This window comes from Babylonia areolata, chromosome 17, assembly GCF_041734735.1.
Source record: "Babylonia areolata isolate BAREFJ2019XMU chromosome 17, ASM4173473v1, whole genome shotgun sequence".
In the NCBI taxonomy this organism is placed as follows: domain Eukaryota; kingdom Metazoa; phylum Mollusca; class Gastropoda; order Neogastropoda; family Buccinidae; genus Babylonia; species Babylonia areolata.
Window position 1 is genome coordinate 2554747 of NC_134892.1, and position 21426 is coordinate 2576172.

The window sequence follows — 21426 nt, forward strand, 5'->3', positions numbered from 1 at the left end:
CCAAGAGTCTGTGGCCAGCAGAATTGTTCTGTTGGCAGAGAGAAGGTAATTTGCTAAAGGACTGGAGGCAAGGTACTTGATAAGAACGAAGGCGAGTTTTAAGGTACACATCCTTCACACGCTGGGAGGCTGACTTGGCAGAAAAGGCCGGACGACATATTCTTCTGTCCAAGGTGAGTTGCTTTTCATACGAATTACAGTTATCGGAGGCAGTAATTTCATTATTATTACTGTTTCAATTCATGGTAGTGTTATTGTTGATGTAGATTTTGCTGATGGCGATGAATTTGTTTTTTTATGTTTCATTCGTAGCTTTGATGGAGTGCATGTATCGATACACTGTTATTCGAGTTGCCTTTTGTTGTCTTCATGATTTGGTGGTTAGTTAGTTTTCTGCAGCTTTCGGTGTTGCTGTATAAGTCATCATCATCGTCGTCGTCGTTACCAATGTTTTTGGCCGTTGCATGGTGAAATAGATGCTGAGTTTTCCAACAAACGATGGTGAATTTATCCAATGTGATGAGCTCCACTCACAACAGAGATGCTTTCCTGCATTGTATACCGAAAATCCAAACTTTTTTGTTATTTACAAACCGATGAATAACTGTTAAATCTGGACAAATACGTCGATTTTTCAAACGCATTTTTTTTTCAAGCTGTTCATAGTTCACTTGCGTCTGAAACAGCTGTTCGTGTGTTGAGTGAGAGACCAGCAGCACACCATAAACAGTCAACATGATTCAAATAATCTCATGGGGTTTTCATTTCTAAAATTTCATGAAAACAAACCTGCTTGTATGAAGCGGCCCTGAACTTTTCGTGAAGTGTGTGTACATATACAGAGCTGTTCGTCACGTGAAGCTCCTAATCTCATGCAGCCAGCTTTCAGCCACATGGCTGAAGGGTCAGTCCATATACTACGCAGAGCAAGAACAATAATAATAATAATGGATATTTATATAGCACACTATCCAGAAATCTGATCTAGGTGCTTTACAAAAACGCTTTGTTAACATAAAACATTACATCTATGTTACATACACACACCAAAATATGACCACACACACACACACACGCACACACACACACTGCGTACATATATTTTAATAATACATGTGTATCTAACAGCTACCCTAACACATACGCACACATAGGCAGGCACAAACTTGCATAAACGCACGCACACACAATACACAGTCATATACATGCATGTAGTTAACACAGTCAAGCACAGCTAACGCAAAGGAAGTGGACCTGCCACAATTGAACTTACTGCTGAGGGAAAAGGTGTGTTTTGAGACGAGATTTAAAAGATGCGAGGGAATCAGAATGACGGAGGTTATCATCAACCCTTGAAGCTTTTAGGTACATCACTTCAAGCCAGTACTTTTGATGCATGATGCTTGTCGCCAGTCGGCACTCGGATAAAATAAAAGACAGAAAAAAAAAACCAAGGGAATCCTACTGTATTTGTATTTGTATTTCTTTTTATAACAATAGATTTCTCTGTGTGAAATTCGGGCTGTTCTCCTTAGGGAGAGCGCGTCGCTACACCACAGCGCCACGCATTTTTTTTTTTTTTTTCCTGCGTGCAGTTTTATTTGTTCAGTTTACTGGAGCAAAAGTTAATAATTGTCTTGTCTAGTATTCATTTTTCATCAATCCGACCTCGTTTCTCTTCAATACATGCTGATGATGATGATGATGATAACGACGACGACGACGACTGACGACGATGACAATGATGATGATGATGATGACGACGACAATGATGACGACGATGACGATGACGATGATGATGATGATGACGACTGGACGATGACAATGATGATGATGATGATGACGACGACAATGATGACGATGACGATGATGATGGTGACCAGATGACGCGATTCCTCGCCCTCCTCCTCCTCCTCCATCTGGCGGTCGTGACGTCACGTTCTTCTCCGTCGCTGTTCCCGTCATCCGTTTCCTCTTCCGCTTCTAACGTCACTTCCGCCGACCCCGGCAACAGCAGCAGCACCTCCACCGACAGCTGCCTCCTCTCCCAGCAGAAAGCCAGGGAAGTGTTCAACTTCACGGGCGCCCCTGACATGCAGGTGTTGTCACAGAGCGAGCGACAGCTGCTGGAAGAGTTGGTGAAGGCGGGCGAGGCGTGCCGTGTACGTGACTTCCTCACTGCCAGCAATGCCGACAGTGTCTTTAGTCTGGTGGATGGTGAGTGAGTTCACTTCAGTCCGCTGTAGACCAGTTTGGTTTGCTTTAAAGGGATACTGCATTTCTATTTTTGATGTCGCTTAATTCTGTTGTGACTCAACCCACATTATTTTGTCTGATCGAATTTAGTTTGATTTGATTCAGTCCAGTCGTGTCGACAGTGTGTTCGGTTTGGTAGATGGTGAGTTCACTTCGGTCCGGTGCAGATCAGTTTGGTTTGCTTCAAATTGAGGATATATTTTATAACTTATGTTGCTTAAATTCAGTTGTGACCCATCCCACCCTAGTCTAATCGAATTTAGTTTGGTTTGATCTAGTTCAATGCATTGACAGTGTGTTCGGTCTGGTAGATGGTAAGTTCACTTTGGTCCGGAGGTGACCACTTTGGTTTGCTTCAAATTCAGGATGTATTTTATTTTTGATGTTGCTCAATTCAGTTCAATTGTGACCCAACCCACCCTAGTCTGATCGAATCCAATTTAAACCAGTCCAATTAATTCACCCCTTTTTTTGTCACTACATTTGGGTCTGTTTGTAGTCAATTCATTCGTCCATATTCAGCTTATTTCATAAAGTTATGTATTTCTTCTTATCAATTTTTTTCAGTTCAATTAATTCACTTCCTTTTGTTTCAGCTCATTTTGGTTTGATTTATAATCAATTAATTCAATTATATTCGATTCATTTTTATAACCTTGTATATTTCTTTTTGTCAAGGTTTTGTTTACTATGATCAAGAAAAGCGAAGAGAAGCATTAAGGAGGAAATAATTATTGTTTCCTTTTGTTATGTAAAGGCACGTACTTCAAGCCATCGCTGTTTGCGCTATTCACCAACTGTATGATAGTCAGTCGTGTCCGACTATGACCATCAGAACCGGAGCAGAGGAGACAACTGCTGTCCCGACCATCTGGGCTAGAATTTGATTATAGTGGAGAGTGTCTTGCCCATGTTAATCCCCACTCTCTCGGCCAAGAGGGTTTTAGGACAGTCGGCGCTGGGGTGGTTCCCAAAGACCAACTAGCCCCCAAGGCTGCAGCACTAAGAGCGAATACAATTTCGCTTCAAAGTTTGAGATTCATAGTTCTTCACAGAAGACTAAGCTTTAAATGATTTCGCATTGCAATTGAGAAATCATTGATAATAAAGCTCTCACTTTGCTGTTGGCCCATCTGTAAACTTATGTCAATCTGTGATATAAGCTCAGTGTTGGGCCTATAACCAGCTAGCACTCAGGTACATACAGAGGGCGGGGAAATTCACCCAGAGAATTCCCACACTGTACCAAGAGAGACAAACTGGAACAGCAGATCTCCTCTGTCATAACAGCAGCGGAACAGCTCCGTGAAATCATCACAGTGCTGTTTTCCTCACCCTGTCTTTTTTTCTGATTCAGACATTTAGAGGTCTTTGAAACTTCTGTAATTAGGTCTATTGGTGTATTGACTTTTTCTCTTCCCCAGCACTCCCCATCAGATATGTGCATCGCTTCCTTGGATTCCTTGCAACTGTGAGTCTGCTGTTGCTTGTTTGGTTTGATTTCTAAAGTTGTACTCTGTGTGTGTGTGTGTGTGTCTGCGTGCGTGCGTGCGTGTGTGTGTGTGTCTGTGTGTCTGCGTGTGTGTGTGTATGTGTGTGTGCATGCGTGTTTGTATGTGTGTGTGTGTGCAGAGTGACTCTATCTTTGAAGAGAGAGTGAAGGAGGGAACGGCACACAGACAGATAGAATAAACAAACATTCCACACTAAAAAAAAAGTGGACAGACAAGCAAACACGCAAAGTGGTTTCAACAACAACATAAATCTTTTACATCTGATTTCGCGTTTTGCTGGAGTAAAAAAAAAAATTGTTCGGTATCCAATTCTTCTCGCGAAGATATCGTTTGTTTACTTTCTTTTGACACGAATGATTGACCATACACGTGCGCTGTGGGCACGGACAGGCGTCAGCAGCAGAGCGAGGCAAGCTGGGAGGTGATGAACGGAACACGACTCTGGCACCACTGCTGGCATCAGGCTGGACCACCGTGTCTGGCAGAGACGCCATCTACAAAGAGTTCGTCTTCAAGGATTTCAACCAGGTCACGTATCGTTGCGTTGCGTTCGTTGTGGATGGGTGAGGTGTTAGAGAGTGAGTGAGTGTGTGTGTGTGTGTGTGTGTGTGCGTGTGTGTTTCCATATAATTGTAAGTGTATATAATTATGTGTGTGTGCATTCGTGTGTGTGTGTATAAGCATGCGCGCATACTTGTCTCTGTGTGTGTGTGCCGTGCGTGTGTGTGTGCGCGCGCGCGCTGAGGGATGTGAATGTTACACATACAAACATACATACAGACAGACAGACAAACAGACAGACAGAGAGACAGACAGATGTCAAAGGCCCTGTCCGTTTCAGGCGTTCGGCTTCATGACCCGTGTGGCCATCAAAGCCGATGGAATGGCTCATCATCCTGAGTGGTTCAACGTTTATAATAAGGTGAGTGGTGGCTGGTTTGGTTGTCTGTGGATGTTTAACGTTTATGGTGGAGTGATAGTTTATAGTGGATTGATGGCCTAGATGTAACGCGTCCGCCAAGGAAGCGAGAGAATCTGAGCGCTCTGGTTCGAATCTCGGCTCAGCCTCTCCCCCTCCACTAGACCCCGAGTGGTGGTCTGGGCGCTGGTCATTCGGATGACGCGATAAACCGAGGTCCCGTGTGCAGCATGCACTTAGCACACGTAAAAGAACCCACGGCAACAAATGGGTTGTTTCTGGCAAAATTCTGTAGAAAAATCAACTTCGATAGGAAAAACAAAACTGCACGCAGGAAAAAATTCAAAAATATGGGTGGCGCTGTAGTATAGTGACGCACTCTCTCTGGGGTGAGCCCAATTTTCACACAGAAAAATCTGTTGTGATAAAAAGAAATACAAATAATGTGAGTGGTGGTTCGTTTGGTTGTCTGCGGATGCTTAACGTTTTTGATAAGGTGTAGGGGGGGGGGGGGGAGGGGAGGGTTGTGGATGGTTCAACGTTTATGTAAGGTGAGTGTTGTTGGGGTTTTTGTGTGTGTTTATGATAAGGTGAGTGGGTTTTTTTGTGGGTGGTTAAACGTTTATAAGGTGAGTGTTGGTTTGTTTTGGTTGTCTGTGGATGCTTAACGTTTGAAACAAAGTAAGTGTTGGCTCGTTAATTATCTAATGCGGATGTTCGACGTGAGTGGGTGTCAAGTGGTTCGTTTTGGTTTTCTGCTCATGTTTAACGTTTGAAATAAATTCTGTGTTTGCTGGTTAATATTTGAGGCGGATAAAGTTATTGATGGTTCGTTTTGGTAATTTGTAGATGCACGAAAAAGATGGGGCCTGCTTGTGATTGTTCAATGTTTATTATAAAATGAGTGGTGGTTTGTGATAGTAAAATGTTAAAAGCAAAAGCAAGTAGTGGTATGTGATGGGTAACAACAGTTAACGCACCATTGGTACAAACGGACAACATTGTTTTCAGATGGGCTCTGCTTATGATCGTTAAAACTTTATCATAATATGGGTGGTGGTTTGTGATGGCTTGTTAGTGTAGCAAAACAAGTAGTGGTTCCTGATGGCCAGTTAACAACACTGTTTCAATCCACCATTGTTGCAAAAGGACGACATGTGTTTCAGGTGCAGGTTACTCTCACGACTCATGACGTTGGTGGTGTCTCAGACAAGGACGTAACTCTGGCCAATTTCATGGAGGAAGCTGCGAAACCTTTCGTTCAGTGACCTCCCTATATGGCAATCAATTCAACAGAGCACGCGTATCACCTGGAAAGATGATGCCATAGCATGTGTTCAATGGTCTCTGTAGTGTGGGCCTCACGGTTATTACCCTAGAAAATGTTTCTATGTCCATCTTGTTTTTTTTCTTTTGTTGGAAGAGAAGAATATATTGATGATGCGTCAGCGTGCAACTGTTGTGTTATTTGATGTGAATGGAGAGAGACAGAAGCAAACAAGTACTTTCTTTCCCACAAGTGAAACTGCCACGGTATAAATAAAACCGACATTTTCCTGTGGTTAGGAATTACACAGCGAGATAATGAAGTTCATTCTCAAAGCATTTGCTGATTATCGTTCCTTTATACCGAAGACGTCTCGAATGAAACTCACGAACACACACACACATATATGTGTATATCACTCATAGAGAAAGAATGAGAGTGTGTGTGGGTGCTTGTGCGCGAGTTCCTTAGCATGTACGGATGTGCTCTGTATGTCTTTGCCTTTCTAGCTGTCTCTGTCAAGGTTCCTCAATCTCATTGTCCGACCTATTCTCTCTCTCTCCCAGAAAAGCGTGTACATTAACATACGTACATTGGTTCTTTTCTTCCTCCATTCCTGAACACATTCACAAATTGCTCCCTACCACATACACAGACCACACACACACATACTACAACTACTACTACTACCGTGGCTTGTGTACACACACACAAACTGTCGTTGCCTTGTGAACAGTTCTGTTGGATGTGAGCAAGTGTTTGGGCATACATCTTCCAGTCATCATTTTGGGTGTTGCATGAGAGCAGAGAAGATCGTGCGCTGATTCTGTGTTCTTCCCTCAGTTGTCTGCAGGACAGTATGTTGATTAACAATCCGTTCAGCAGGACTGTATCTCAATCAAACCTATGTGTCCGTTTGTGTGTTTGGTGACATATGCCTTCACTTCTCTGAATCTGTGAACTTTGCCTTGAGCTGTTTGTCTGTCCAAAGTGAATTTTGGTAAAGGTTTATAGATGACATGGTTTTTTTAAAGACTTTCAGGCACAATATTTACTATGTCCACCACACAATCTAGTTTTACCGTAAACTGATAATCCAATGAAATCCAGTTTCTTGACAATGATGACCATACAATTGCAGCACAGTATTCTAGAGACCGACGTGTGTTGCAAGCTCACAGACTCCCACGCCTATGTTCACTATGATTCCTGCCACCCCAGTCACTGTAGTGGAAACAACCCATACAGTCTGTTCCTCCGAGAACATCGCCTCAGAGCACTCCTTCTGACTTTGAAATTAGATGCAAAGAAACGGTTGACTTCCACCACTTGACTGACAACTCCAAATGATTTATTCCTAGACTTTTTATTGATGAAGATCAGATCAAGAACTATCTCTTACGCAACTATGAAGAAGAAGAAAACAAATGAAGAGGAGAAGAAATTACAGCAAGACCTTCAACAGCTTGAACAAATAATAATGAATTACACGTAAAGAAGACATTAAAAATATAGAAGCAAAAATGGAATGATTGAGGGTTATTCCAGGGAGGAAACATAGAGAGGGTAATTCTGAGATCAAGGGCAAGATGGACAGCTGAAGGAGAAAAAAGTGACAAAATATTTCTGCCATTTAGAAAAAAGACATTCAGTTTTGAAAGAGTACGGCAAGACAAACTGATATACACGGTAATATTCTGAATGATCAAAAAATCATTTTAGAAGAGGTCCTTTTTTTTTCTTTTCCTTTTTAAAAAATTTATATACAAATTCCCATGCTGAATATGAAGATTCTGAAATAAATGAAATCATAAATATCCCACATTTAGACTTTGAAGAAGCAAATAATCTAGAGGGTGATATCACATTGGAAGAAGCTAGTTTGGCATTTAAATATATGAAGAACAATAAAAGTCCTGGTACAGATGGTTTCACTGCAGAATTTTTGAAGTGATTTTGGAGCAGAATTGGGGGTTTGTGGTCAGGTCGCTAAATGCCACTTTTAAAAGAAAGCTTTCTGCATCCTGAAACAAGGGATGATTTGTATGTATTCCTAAAGGAAATAAACCTAGAAATGTCATTAAAAATTGAGGGCCAATATCATTACTAAATGTTGTATACAAAATAGGATCATCATGTATAGCCAGTTGTATAAAAACTGTCTGTCCTAGGCTTACTGTAGAAAACCAAACTGGCTTTATTCAGAACAGATATATTGGTGATAACATGAGGTTAATTTATGATATAATAGCTTACTTAGAACACGACCAGTGAACTGTGTTTTTCTGTTTTTAATTACCAAATCAATGTATACAACAATCTTGGTGCAACACATTGTTTTCTTTGTTTTGGATGTTATTTAATCTGATATCAGTTACTCTGTAAAAAATATTCTAGCAGTAGAATCTGATGATTCAAACTTCACAATATTGTCTGCCAGCCTTAAAGTTTAATGTTATAATTGCGGTCCATGGCAGTGGATGGTCATCTTCGACAGAATGACAACTGGTCAGCTGAAAACAAGGGAATGTTGTTCTTCAAATCCAAATGGATGATGTAGTCACTCCTGGCAGTGGCATGTTGCATATTATCTGGGATATTGTCTTGACTTATGTTGATCATTTATCAATTAAATGCATCATTTCATCAAAATTGAGAATCATGCATCACAATAATAGAACATTATTGAATTAAAAGCTGAACAAAAATTATTTGTGTTTATAGATCATGTACATAACCGTGAGTTCAATTATATGTGCAGGTACTAAATGAGTGGTTTCCAAACATACAACATACCTTTGGACATTCACTAAAATAAGAAATGTTTGGTGATGCAAAATATTTTTTTAAACTGCACACATTCTCATTCTCAACTTCTCCCTCACACACACTCAATGACAAAAACATGTCTGTTAACCATATCTGACATTCAATTTTACTATGATTTCTTTTTCAGTTGATGAAGAGTATGGGGACACTAGCTGCAAAACAGGCAAAATGCATCAATAACCTGGGTGTCCATTCTCAGGGTGTACAAATGTTACAAGACACAACTCAGGCTCAAACATACAATTACAAAATGGAGAAATATGTACAGTTTTTGAAAATGGAATATGCAGAATTCAGGACAAAATAGTGCGTTTGATAAATTGTACAAAGCATTCTGTTGTGATGATTAGAGGATTTTGTAGGATTAATATCAGTTTACTGATTAAAAGACCATTTGGTATATTTCACATTCTGGTAGTCATCATACTATTGATGCTGTATCATCGTTCAGTAAACCAATTTCAAATGTCATCACAACATACAATACCTCCATGAGAGGAGTCCATACAGCTGACTCAAAAATGAACTGCACAGCGGATGACAGTCAAAACAAACAAGTGATGGTGGCCCTTCCCGGACTGTTAACACTGCAAAATGCCTGGCTCCTACACAGAAGTGATCCTGCCATTGAACTGCATCATTTTGCTGCCAGCGCCAAGACCAGTGCAGCCAGGTGAGCACTTGGGTCGTGATCCCAATGGTCAGACTGGGCATGACCAAGTACTTCTCTGGAGATGCCAAAATTCAGAAACCGCACTTTATGTCCCCAGAACACCAGGAAGATTTACAAGAGGCAGGGCATTGGGCTGAACCTGCACTGCTTCAACTGATTCTGTGCAGTGTCACAGATATTTCTGAGTGTTCTGAATGTTGTGGCACATGGACTGTTTCGTTGAAAGTTTCATGAAGTGCCATGGTGATTTTCAGTCAGCAATCTTTGCAACTGACGCAAAGAGGATGAACACGTCTCTGCAGTGGAGCCCGTCTGGACCTGTTGAAAGGATTGATTGATTGATTGATTGACAAACTGATTGGTTGGTTGGATTGATTGACAAACTGATTGGTTGGTTGGTCTGATGGTTGATTAAGTGACTGAAAGACTGATGGACTAATTGACTGATTGGTTGCTCAGTCAGTTGGACTGATTATCTGACTGACTGGTTGGCTAACTGCTTTGCTTTTTGGTTGGTTGGCTGGTTGATTGAGTGATTAATATATTGCTGTTAGTGTTTTATAGTATATGTAGCAGTAGTAGCAGCAGCAGCAGCAGCAGCATTAGTAGCAGCATTATGTGGCAGACACACACAAAGAAGTTTTATCATGTGGGCACATCACTACCACCCTTTATACAAAACAAACCACCACTATCAGTATATATTCAAAACTACAACTAAATAAAAGCAATTAAAAAAAAAAAAAAATCACACTGCTTTTGAAATCCATCTGTTGGTTCATTGCAAGAGAAAAAGGTGCTGGTGCAGATTTCTGCTAGGCTCCCTCCCACTACAAACTGTACTGGAATGACGTGTCTGACAAACTAGAAAGGAAAAAAATGTGCTGGTGTTTTCTGTGATGCCTTGAGCATCTTGGCATTTGTGGAGTAGAAAGATATTTTGCAGCTGAATCTTTTTATCGTGCTATCAAAACCCACAACCACCTGTAACTTACCAGTTCCACCACTACCACCACCCACATTTCACTGCAAATTGACCATCACCATCATCCACCCACAGCTAACCAACCACCACCACCCCTTTGCTACCACAAACTAACCACACAAGAAAAGACATTACCTGTCTGGCCCACACGTAACTTGTCCAGTTCCTCCACCACAGCCTCCCCGCATCACGCGCAGTCCACAGGACAGCCCGGGTGCCTGGCCCACACATAACATGTCCAGCTCCTCCACCACAGCCTCCCCACATCACGCGCAGTCCACAGGACAGCCCGGGTGCCTGGCCCACACGTAACTTGTCCAGTTCCTCCACCACAGCCTCCCCGCATCACGCGCAGTCCACAGGACAGCCCAGGGAGTGTCCATGCTGCCCCTTGTGCAGCAACCACAACACCGGCGGCCCGAACGTGTCGGCAGGGCAGCTTCTGGTGCTGTACTTTGTCATGCCCGTCCATCTGTCCATGTCAAAATTAGGAAACTGAAACATTCCTTTCACATAACTAAATTTATTTACTGAGCCTGATCTCCTTGCGATCAACAAACATTCTAAGGTAATTTAATCAAAGTGAGAAATGGGAGTTTTCAGTTTGATTCAGTTCAAGGAAACTATATTCAGCTGACTGTTTGGTCATCTTGGAGCAGAAAATACGCCAACATTTTTTTTCTTTCAAACAGAAATATGATATGGACAAAGTCTCTTCAAAAATGACAATGTGAAAAATGAAATGTTCAATAACCAACATTTCAACATGTCAAGATTGTAGTTTATACATGGTCCTGTGTGTTTGTTGGTTATTAACCTAAAGCCCATTCTGATTCACTATAGTGACTGTAGCCGGAAGAAGATCAGGAAGGAATGAGGGCGTCAGACAGGCAGAGAGCTGGGGAGAGAGAGAGACAGAGAGCTCTGAATGTGTTAGACAGAAATGAATGTAGAGCATCATCCCAATGAGTATGGATAGTGTCTGGCCAGCTGGTCAGTCTGCTTTGAGAATATCATGACAGCCACACTCTGGGAGTCTGGGATGGTTCTGTACTGAGGAAGGGAAAATTTTATGTAAACTTTGTAAGTAATAATAAACTTTGCCAAAACTGTTTTGTTGAAAGTTTGGATTCATTTCATGGCAGTGACTGTGGTTCTCCAGGACTGCTCCACACAGCAGGACACAGGCTTCACTGTGGTGTTGGAGATCCTAACCGTCAAGTAGATTGTCAGGTCTCTGGACAGGCACAATAGCCGAGTGGTTAAAGCGTTGGACTTTCAAACTAAGAGTCCCAGGTTTGAATCTGGGTAATGGCGCCTGGTGGGTAAAGGGTATTTGTATTTGTATTTCTTTTTATCACAACAGAGAATTCTCTGTGTGAAATTCGGGCTGCTCTCTCCAAGGAGAGTGCGTCGCTACACTACAGCGCCACCCATTTTTTTGTATTTTTTCCTGCGTGCAGTCTTCCTATCCAAGTGGATTTTTCTACAGAATTTTGCCAGGAACAACCCTCTTGTTGCCGTGGGTTCTTCTATGTGTGCTAAGTGCATGCTGCACACGGGACCTCAGTTTATCTCATCCGAATGACTAGTGTCCAGACCACCACTCAAGGTCTAGTGGAGGGGGAGAAAATATTGGCGGCTGAGCCATGATTCGAACCAGCGCGCTCAGATTCTCTCGCTTCCTAGGCGGACGCGTTATCTCTAGGCCATCACTCCACACTAGAGATTTTTCTGATCTCCCAGGTCGATATATGCGCAGGCCTGCAAGTGCCTGAACCCCATTCATGTTTATACACATGCAAAAAATCAAATATGCACATTAAAGATCCTGTAATCCATGTCAGCATTCAGTGGGTTATGGAAACATAAACATACCCAGTACGCACACCACCAAAAACAGAGCATGACTGCCTATATGGCCAGGTAAATAAACAAAACAGTCATACACATTTAAGTTACGTCTGTCTGACTGAATGTGTATGTGTGCGTGCCTGAAAACTGATTGAATGACACAGGAAAAGAATGATGAGCACTCAATGGCAGCCATCGGTCGGCTCTACCCAGGTAGGCAGCATGTTGTGTAAATGACCCCCGAGTTTGTAAAGCGCTCAGAGCTTGGTCTCCAACAGAGGATAGGTGCTATATAAGTATCCATATCATTCATTCGTCCCAAGACATTCTTCAGCAGAGAAGGAAGGTGGCAGATTGGTTAAGATGCTTATCTGCCAACAGAGTCCAGGAAGGTCTGGGACTGAATCCCGCTCTCGCCCTTTCTCCCAACTTTGACTGCTAAATCAAACTGAACGTCTAGTCGTTCGGATGTGATGACAAACCTGGGTCCCGTGTGCAGCATGCACTTGGCACACTGAAAAAGAACCCATGGCAATGGGAGTATTGTCCTCTGGCAAAATTCTGAAGAAGAAAATCTATTTGGTTAGGCACACAAATATATATGCATGCACTCAACGCCAAGCTCATTGGGGTATGCTGCTGGTCAGGCATCTGCCTAGCAGATGTAGTGCTGAGTACATGGATTTGTCCGAAGGCAGAAACGCCTCCTAGAGAGACTGAAACTTCAGTTGATGGAAAGCCACCTTTGCTTTGCCAATGCCGGTTCTAATGTCAGCATCTGTTCCATCCTGCTTGTGAATGATACTGCCGAAGAAAATAAAGCTCTCCACTTCTTCCAGCTCCTTGCCTTCCAGCCTGATGGGTGCTGTGCTTTTAATCAACTCTTGGTCTTCCCTCTGTGGATGCTGAGTCCCAGGTGAGTTGAGGTTTCTGCAACAGTGTTGGTCTTTTCTTGTATCTGTTGACGGGTGCCAGAGAGAAGGGCCAGGTCGTCCACAGAGTCAAGATCATCCAGCTGTGTCCAAAGCGTCCACTGGATGCCATTTCACTTCCTGGCTGTGGACGTCTTCATAATCCAGTCTACTGTGAGCATGGACAGGAAGGGTGACAGTAAACATCCGTGCTGCACTCCTGTCCTCATCTGGAGGGCTTTGGCGGGTTGCTGGCCACGGACCACCCTGCAGGTCAACTCTTCACAAGAGTTTTGGATAATGTTTGTGATCTTCTCTGGCACACTGTAGTGTCTCAGCAGCTTCCAAAGGGTCTGTCTCACTCTGACCATGTTGTCAAATGCCTTCTCATAGTCAAGCAAACTGATGTAGAGGTGCGACTTCTACTCCATTGACTGTTCCAAGATAATGCGCACTGCTACTATCTGGTCAGTGCAGGATCTATCCTTGTGAAAACCAACCAGGTGATCTCAGAGTTGGGGCGGCAACAGTATACTTCATTCTGTTAAAAACCACTAAGCTTATTACTTTTCCGGGGAGGGACAGCAGCATTATGCCTGTAGTTTTTGGAAGAACCTTTTTTGAGAACTTGATGAGATAACCCTCTTTCCACTCTGAAGGGACTTGCTTCTCCTTCCAGATCTGACTGAAGAGTGGGTGGAGCATCCTTACACTGGTCTCTATGTCAGCCGTCAGTGTTAAAGGGACAAGTGAAACATACACACACACACATGCCAACTCACAAACATATGCACATAAGCACATGCACACACATACACATGTGCAGACAGAAACATAGGCATGCACACACTACTGAGTCGCTGTCTCTCTCAATCTCTCTGCCTGTCTTTTTGTCTGTCTCTCAAAAAAGTGCAACAACGTCACTGAAAAATCCAACCCTTATTCGTGGAGTGCGCAAATGATCTGTTTAGAATATACAAAAGCATGCTTTACTCACCTTTTTTACAATGGCTGAGTCGGTGGTGTTTGGTGTCGCCCCTATGGACTTAACCACATCGAAGTCTTCATCCAGAAACCGACCATCCATGCTGTACAAGTCTGGAAGTAGAGGACAATCCGCAGCAGAAACTGGGCTCACCTGGCTGTCCAAGTACTTGCGGAACACCAGTTCTGATATCATCATCATGATTTTGAACTGTTCCCGGGCTAGGACACCAAGGCAGTGAAGAACTCGTGTCAGCCCTTCATCATCACAAACATCACTGTCCTGCACATGCTCAACTTTTGAGCGGATGGATGGAGGTTGAGGCCAGAGTCTTCCAGCCACGGGCTGAGGTGCTTGAGGAGGTACTGCCACTGAGCTACCAGGGTACAAGTGTGGAGAGCCACCTGAGAGTCAGACAGATTTCAGGTTTGTTTTAGTCTCATGTTACTGGTCAAACAACCTAACATTTTCCCCCTGCATGATCTCTTCTAGTCAATGAATAATACAATGAATAACTGGACTGCTATGAGCATTCCTATCAGTGTATGTGCGTGTGTGTGTGTGTGCATGCACAATTACACGTGTGCATGTTAAAATTCTATTTAGATCAACTGATGTCTATTAATAGTCACTCTTTTAGCATGCGGTGTCTCCTGCTTCTTTGTGCCCATACTTTTCTCATGAAAAATCTTGGTATTAACTATTATACTTTTAATGTAACATGAGCACTTCAATGCCTTTACACCACTGTCTTTATACCCCAGGGCTGGGTGGAAATATAAAAGGTATTATTGCTTATCTCATTATCTTTCTTTTAATTCTCTCTCTCTCTGTGTCTCCCTCTGACACTCTCTCTACATCACCCACACTCCCATCCATCTCTTGCTCTCTGCAATCACGGAAAGAATCTGGAGAAGATTATAATCAATTATTGTTAAACAAACAAACAAAAGACATCATACTTCGAGGCTGATCAGAGGGTAGCTGGCACACCAGCACAGATTCTCCACCGATGGTGGTGACGCCATAAGGGACCCAGTTGTACCGAATTGGAGGAATTTTCTTCTTCTTCTTCCTCGTTCGCCTCCCATAAGATGAGCAGCCCAGTGTCCACAATGAAAGCTGCCGTCCGTCGAAGCTCCTCCAGGGTGCCGTACACCTTGGCTTCCACTGAATGAAAGGTGTTCTAGTGTGCTTCTCCAGGAACCACTCCTCGACATTATGATTACGCATCCAGCGGTCCAGGGCTGCCTGCACATGTCAGCTTGTTATCAGACTCTTTCTCTCCCTATCATTTCTGTGGAGCAGAGCTCCAACCCAGCTTTTACCAGGGAGTGCTTATTTCAAAATCCACCCAGCTTTTAGCAGGGAGTGCTGAATTTCATAATCCACCCAGCTTTTACCAGGGAGTGCTGCATTTCATAATCCACCCAGCTTTTAGCAGGGAGTGCTGAATTTCATAATCCACCCAGCTTTTACCTTCACATCCAAAAACTGAAAAAGGGGTGAAAGTAAATAGTAATAAACATCAGTGTCGTGTGTGTGCATGTGTGCAACTGTGTGCATGAGTGTGAGTGTATGTGCATGTGACTGTGTGTGTGGGTGTGTGCATGTAATTGCATGTGTGTGACTGTGTGTGTATGTGTCGTGACTGTGTGTATGTGTGAGATTACCAGAGTATATGTTTCAACACAATAATTAATGTTTTTTCAAAAGAGAGAATGAGCAAGGGAGCCAGCATGTGAGAGAAAGAGGGGGAGAGAGAGTGAGACACACACACAAACAAAAGAGACAAAAACAGAGGAAGGGCAGACAAAGACAGACACTGACACAGTGACAGCAACAAGAAAGTGAGACATCAAGTCAAGAAAGAGCCCACTCTCACAAGCCTGTCTGAAACTGTATCATGCGAAGAAAAGATGTTGAAAGGAAAGGAAAATCCCATGGCAGCACTTGCCTCACTTAATCATAATGATGCACACTGATAAACTGACCTGCAAGTTGGGGTCCCCATGACTGCCAGCGGGAATGGGTGTCCCACCTTGTCCCACCATTCTGTTCTGAACTAAAAGCAAACCAACAAGCAAACAATCAATCAGCATATCTTGGTATCTATCTATCCCCTACTGTCATACATTCTGACATCTGCTTCCGTGTGATTTTCGCTTCATTTTTACACAAAGGTAAAATTATGCAATATTCTTCAAATTCTGCACTAAACTGCAAAGATGCAGCGTGTGTATGTGTGTGTGTGTTTCCACATCGTGAAAGTAGTTTTCAGTGAAAAGAAAAAAACAACAAAAAACATCAAATAACTATGTTATACAGGTCACAGGTGTTATAACAAAGTCATAGAACTGCATTAACACCATCCGTATCAGACAATGTCTTAAATCAAAATCCTAAAGAAGACAATCAAGATAACACTGAGAGAGAAAAACTACAGCAAAAACTAAGATTTGTGAACAAATACTGAATAGTAAAGAGTGGTAACTCTCTCCATTCTCAAGGTACACAACTTCAAGTCAATGCTGCTTGTGCTACTGATTCAGCTATCACAGAGGTAAAACTTTAAATAAAAGGTAGTCTAGACTGGAACAGACCCAGACACTTCCTCAAAAAAAAAGGAAGTGCCGGACCTGTCTTCACACAGATCATTTGATGTGCACACAGCAGCACTGACAGAAGAAATGTAAAAACACAAATCAACTTTTATTCAAGACTGGCACAGCCTCTTTAGTCCTAACAAGCCACACAGAACACAAAGACAACAGAACAAACACAGGGTTTCCTCGGTGGCTTTTCGACTTGAAATTACAATGAGGCCAGGAGATCAAATGATTAACAAATAGCAGAGTGGTAACTTCAAGTCAATGCTGCTTACGCTTCCGATTCAGCTTGCACACAGACAAATAAAAATTTGTAAGAATGCTTGTAAAAACTCGGGCATTTTAGTTTTAGAAATGCTGATGAAAACAGTAGTGATAACTGCGGAAGAGTGTGGTAACAACAGTCAGCTTTACTAGCATTGTCTTGCCTTATTTATAAATTATATACATACATTATAATAATTATTGCAATTATCATCATCATTATTATCTATCTGTCCCTACTATGTCATCTGAGCTTACCTTGGGGACCATGTTTCACCCCCCATCCTCTCCCCCAGACCCCACCATCCCCACAGAGAGCCAAGCAGATCCACAAATGAAATGTGTGCATGTTGCTATTTTGTTCCCTGGATTTGCACAGCTGGCCTGTTCACTTTGTAGGGCAAAATTTACCAGGCCTACACAAGCTTGTCCAGTGAAGGAAAATAAAACAAATCTGGTAGTGGTATGATTTTACATCAAACAGATTGATGGTTTGCAAATGACAAAGATGTATGTATGGATTTCCTATCCATCGACATCATGTCTGTAGAGTGTAAGCTTACACCCAGCATGATTAACACCATGCCTTGCCTTCATCTGGATGATTTCGTGAAGGATGAAAACAGCTATGTGGTAACTATGGTAATAGCAGTTTGCATTACTAGCATTAGCTTGCTTTAGTCATAAATTTATCATTGCTGTTGTTATTGGAATATCATCATTATCAAACTATCCCTGTCGTGTTGCTTAAGTTTACCAGTAAGCCCACAACTTAGGCTAGCTTAATTTGTGTTTGCACATTTCTGGTCTTTGGCACGCCCAGATCGTTCTTTTTGAAGAAGTGTCGCATGTACCTTCTGTGCTAACTGAATGAAGAGTTACCACTGTTTATTGTACAATCCTTTACTCTCCAAGCCCATTCTTCTTTCAAGTCAAAAATCCATCGTGACAACCTTGTTTTCTGTACTGTCCGTATATTCTGATTCTCACTGTGTTGCATATTCAGGATCAAAAGGCTTCGCCTGTCTCCGCAAAGGCTAATTTGCATTTGCATTTCTTCTGCTACTGTGTGCACATGTCAAATGATCGGAAAAAGGACAAGCCCGAAGCTTCTCATATTGTCTAGGTTTGTTCCAATGTTCTTTCCATTTGCCTGTGTGCTAGCTTAATCGGTAACAAAAGCAGCATTGGCTTCAAGTTAATCAACTTGCAAATGAGGGAAAGTTACCACTATTCAGTATTGTTTATTTGTGCGCATGTCCACTGATCGACAGTTTTGTGCTTTCCCAATGTTACAATTAAAGCGCATTTCAAAAGTGTGAAACTTAAGCCTCGCTGCCAACAACAATTGTAAGGTTTCATGCCGAAGCCCACAATTGGCTTCATGGCGTTCATACTCCACTCCAGTTATTCCGTGTGATTTTCCCGTATCGAGAAAAGTTTCGTCTTCTACTTCAAGGAGAATCCGTCATCCATGTTTTCAGTGTCAACCGTTTTCGGCCCTTCACCAAAAGATTGCTCTTTATCAACTGCATTGTCAAAATATAACATAAAACACAGATAAGATTTTTAAAATGGATCGTTTCCCCCTACTTCAATGAAAACTAGCATAAACTGACTAACCTGTGCCCCCAGATGATACGGATTTTACGCGGTCAAGAAGGTTCGTAGACGCGTCAGTAAATGGCGACTCCATTTGACGTATTTCAGCTCACGCAGTTTCGGTGAACTACGAGAAATCAAATGAAATTATTCACAACAGGACAGCGAACAGAAACTGTTTCACGATTTATTAATTTGGCATCAACAGTGTCTTGAATACAAAACAAAAAACAAAAAAAGAAAGAAAGAAACTTTCAGATTTACATATTTTTATATAAATTTTTTTTTTTTTTTAAACCTGAAAATATTTATAGTTAAAATAACACACACACACACACACACACACACACACACACACACACACACACACACACACACGGACATAAATATATCTGTAGGTTCGTCACACACACACACACACACACACACACACACACACACACACACACACACACACACACACACATATATACACACACTCGTCACACACACACACACACACACACACACACACACACACACACTCATCAAAAGAAAAAAAAACCGTTATGTATCCCATGATATACACACACGCACACATGCATAATTGTATTGCCACAGCTTTACCGTTGTGGTTTCACAAATCTACAGGCGAAGTAATAACGTGTGGTTATCACCGAGGCCATGATCATAGAAACTAGACCTAAGGGAAGAAACTGAGTAAAGCGTAAACCAATTCTTGACATTAAGGTTATGTCCCGTAGACCGCTGAGTCTTCCGAGGCATGACGTTTACAAAAAAAAGTTTTAATATTCGAGGAGAAGAAAATAACAAAAACGACACGATTGTAAAATCTCTCTCTCTCTCTCTCTCTCTCTCTCTCTCTCTCTCTCTCTCTCTCTCTGACCACCCTCCCCCACCCCCATCCCTACACTGTGACCCACAAGCACTGTGCCCAACCACCCCCCTCCCAGACACACAGTGTGACTCTCCCCCCTCTCCACACACACACACACACACACACACACACACACACACACACACACTGTGCCACACACACACACTCACTCACTCACACACACACACACACACACACACACACACACACTCACACACACACACACACACACACACACACACACACACACACACTGTAACCCCGCCTCCACAGACACACACACACACACACACACACACACACACACACACACACACACACACACACACACACTGTTCCACTGCCGACACACACATACACTCACTCACTCATGATTTAGCAATAGAAAAAGGCGGATATTTCAACATTCCAAAAGAAAGGAGAATATGTTTACAATGTCAAACAATAGAGGATGAATTTCATTTCTTAGATGACTGCGAATTATACAAAGAAATCAGAATAGAATTCATACAAAAAATTCAAAATTACATTCCAAATATTATTAAACCCAGTCAGCTAATACTGGAAGACAAACTTGTGGGACTGTTTGGGAAATTTGTCAGTAACTGCTGTCAAAAACGCCATAGCGTGTAGGAGCTAGTGATTCAATGTCTTGTTCAATATTATCTATTTTGTTTTGTTTTTTGTGTGTCAGTGGTTTCATGTAACTTTGCATGTGTGTCTTATAAACCTTGTTCAGGTTTAATTGACATTAAAATTAATTCTGATTCTGGTTCTGATTCACACACACACACACACACACACACACACACACACACACACACACACACACACCACACACACACACACACACACACACACACACACACACACACACACATCAAAAGAAAAAAACCCGTTATGTATCCCATGATATACACACACGCACACACGCATAATTGTATTGCCACAGCTTTACCGTTGTGGTTTCACAAATCAACAGGCGAAGTAATAACGTGTGGTTATCACCGAGGCCATGGGGAGAAACTAGACCTAAGGGAATTAACTGAGTAAAGAATAAACCATTCTTATCATCGCGGTTATTTCCCGTAGACCACTGAGCCTTCAAGGACATAACGCTAAAAAAAAATAAAAAATAAATACTTCTTCTTTTTTTAAATAAAAGAAAAAAAGTTTTAATTCATGAGGAGAAGAAACCCCAATGACAAAAACAACACGACTCTAAAATCTCTGTCTCTCAGTCTCTGTCTATCTCTGTCTCTCTGTCTCTGTCTCTGTCTCTGTCTCTCTCTCTCTCGCTCGCTTGCTGATAAAAAAAACCCAAACAATAAAGAGTGGTAACTCTCTCCATTTACAAGCTACACAACTTCGAGTCAATGCTGCTCATACTGCCGTCATCCATGTTTTCAGTGTCAACCGTTTTCGGCCCTTCACCAAAAGATTGCTCTTTATCAACTGCATTGTCAAAATATAACATAAAACACAGATAAGATTTTTAAAATGGATCGTTTCCCCCTACTTCAATGAAAACTAGCATAAACTGACTAACCTGTGCCCCCAGATGATACGGATTTTACGCGGTCAAGAAGGTTCGTAGACGCGTCAGTAAATGGCGACTCCATTTGACGTATTTCAGCTCACGCAGTTTCGGTGAACTACGAGAAATCAAATGAAATTATTCACAACAGGACAGCGAACAGAAACTGTTTCACGATTTATTAATTTGGCATCAACAGTGTCTTGAATACAAAACAAAAAACAAAAAAAGAAAGAAAGAAACTTTCAGATGTACATATTTTTATATTAAAAAAAATAATTTTTTTTTAAAAACCTGAAAATATTTATAGTTAAAATAACACACACACACACACACACACACAC

At 42.0% G+C, this 21426-nt stretch overlaps 2 protein-coding genes across 2 annotated transcripts; one reads left to right on the plus strand and one right to left on the minus strand.

Moving 5' to 3' along the window:
• The first annotated feature begins 1669 nt into the window (after window positions 1-1669).
• On the plus strand, window positions 1670-6383 carry LOC143291436 (pterin-4-alpha-carbinolamine dehydratase 2-like). The gene is made up of 5 exons (XM_076601289.1): window positions 1670-2217; window positions 3681-3727; window positions 4161-4298; window positions 4612-4692; window positions 5856-6383. The coding sequence occupies exons 1-5, from the start codon at window positions 1884-1886 to the stop codon at window positions 5955-5957; spliced, it is 702 nt and encodes a 233-aa protein (XP_076457404.1). The 5' UTR covers window positions 1670-1883; the 3' UTR covers window positions 5958-6383.
• A 398-nt stretch (window positions 6384-6781) lies between these two features.
• Window positions 6782-18768, minus strand: LOC143291579 (uncharacterized). The gene is made up of 6 exons (XM_076601509.1): window positions 18690-18768; window positions 16188-16258; window positions 15156-15444; window positions 14206-14597; window positions 10579-10915; window positions 6782-9776 (listed from the first exon to the last, which is right to left on the minus strand). The coding sequence occupies exons 1-5, from the start codon at window positions 18760-18762 to the stop codon at window positions 10631-10633; spliced, it is 1110 nt and encodes a 369-aa protein (XP_076457624.1). The 5' UTR covers window positions 18763-18768; the 3' UTR covers window positions 6782-9776; window positions 10579-10630.
• Window positions 18769-21426: the final 2658 nt, after the last annotated feature.

What these genes read in the sequence shown, in the direction of transcription:
- LOC143291436 (XM_076601289.1), top strand. Translation starts at nt 1,884, where the DNA reads ATGACGCGATTCCTCGCCCTCCTCCTCCTCCTCCATCTGGCGGTCGTG. An exon ending in TCCTTGGATTCCTTGCAACT is followed by an intron (nt 3,728 to 4,160) that starts GTGAGTCTGCTG and finishes GGGCACGGACAG; the next exon opens with GCGTCAGCAGCAGAGCGAGG. An exon ending in GGTTCAACGTTTATAATAAG is followed by an intron (nt 4,693 to 5,855) that starts GTGAGTGGTGGC and finishes CATGTGTTTCAG; the next exon opens with GTGCAGGTTACTCTCACGAC.
- LOC143291579 (XM_076601509.1), bottom strand. Translation starts at nt 18,762, where the DNA reads ATGGAGTCGCCATTTACTGACGCGTCTACGAACCTTCTTGACCGCGTA. An exon ending in CGTATCATCTGGGGGCACAG is followed by an intron (nt 16,259 to 18,689) that starts GTTAGTCAGTTT and finishes GTTTGCTTTTAG; the next exon opens with TTCAGAACAGAATGGTGGGA. An exon ending in ATGGGGACCCCAACTTGCAG is followed by an intron (nt 15,445 to 16,187) that starts GTCAGTTTATCA and finishes TGACATGTGCAG; the next exon opens with GCAGCCCTGGACCGCTGGAT.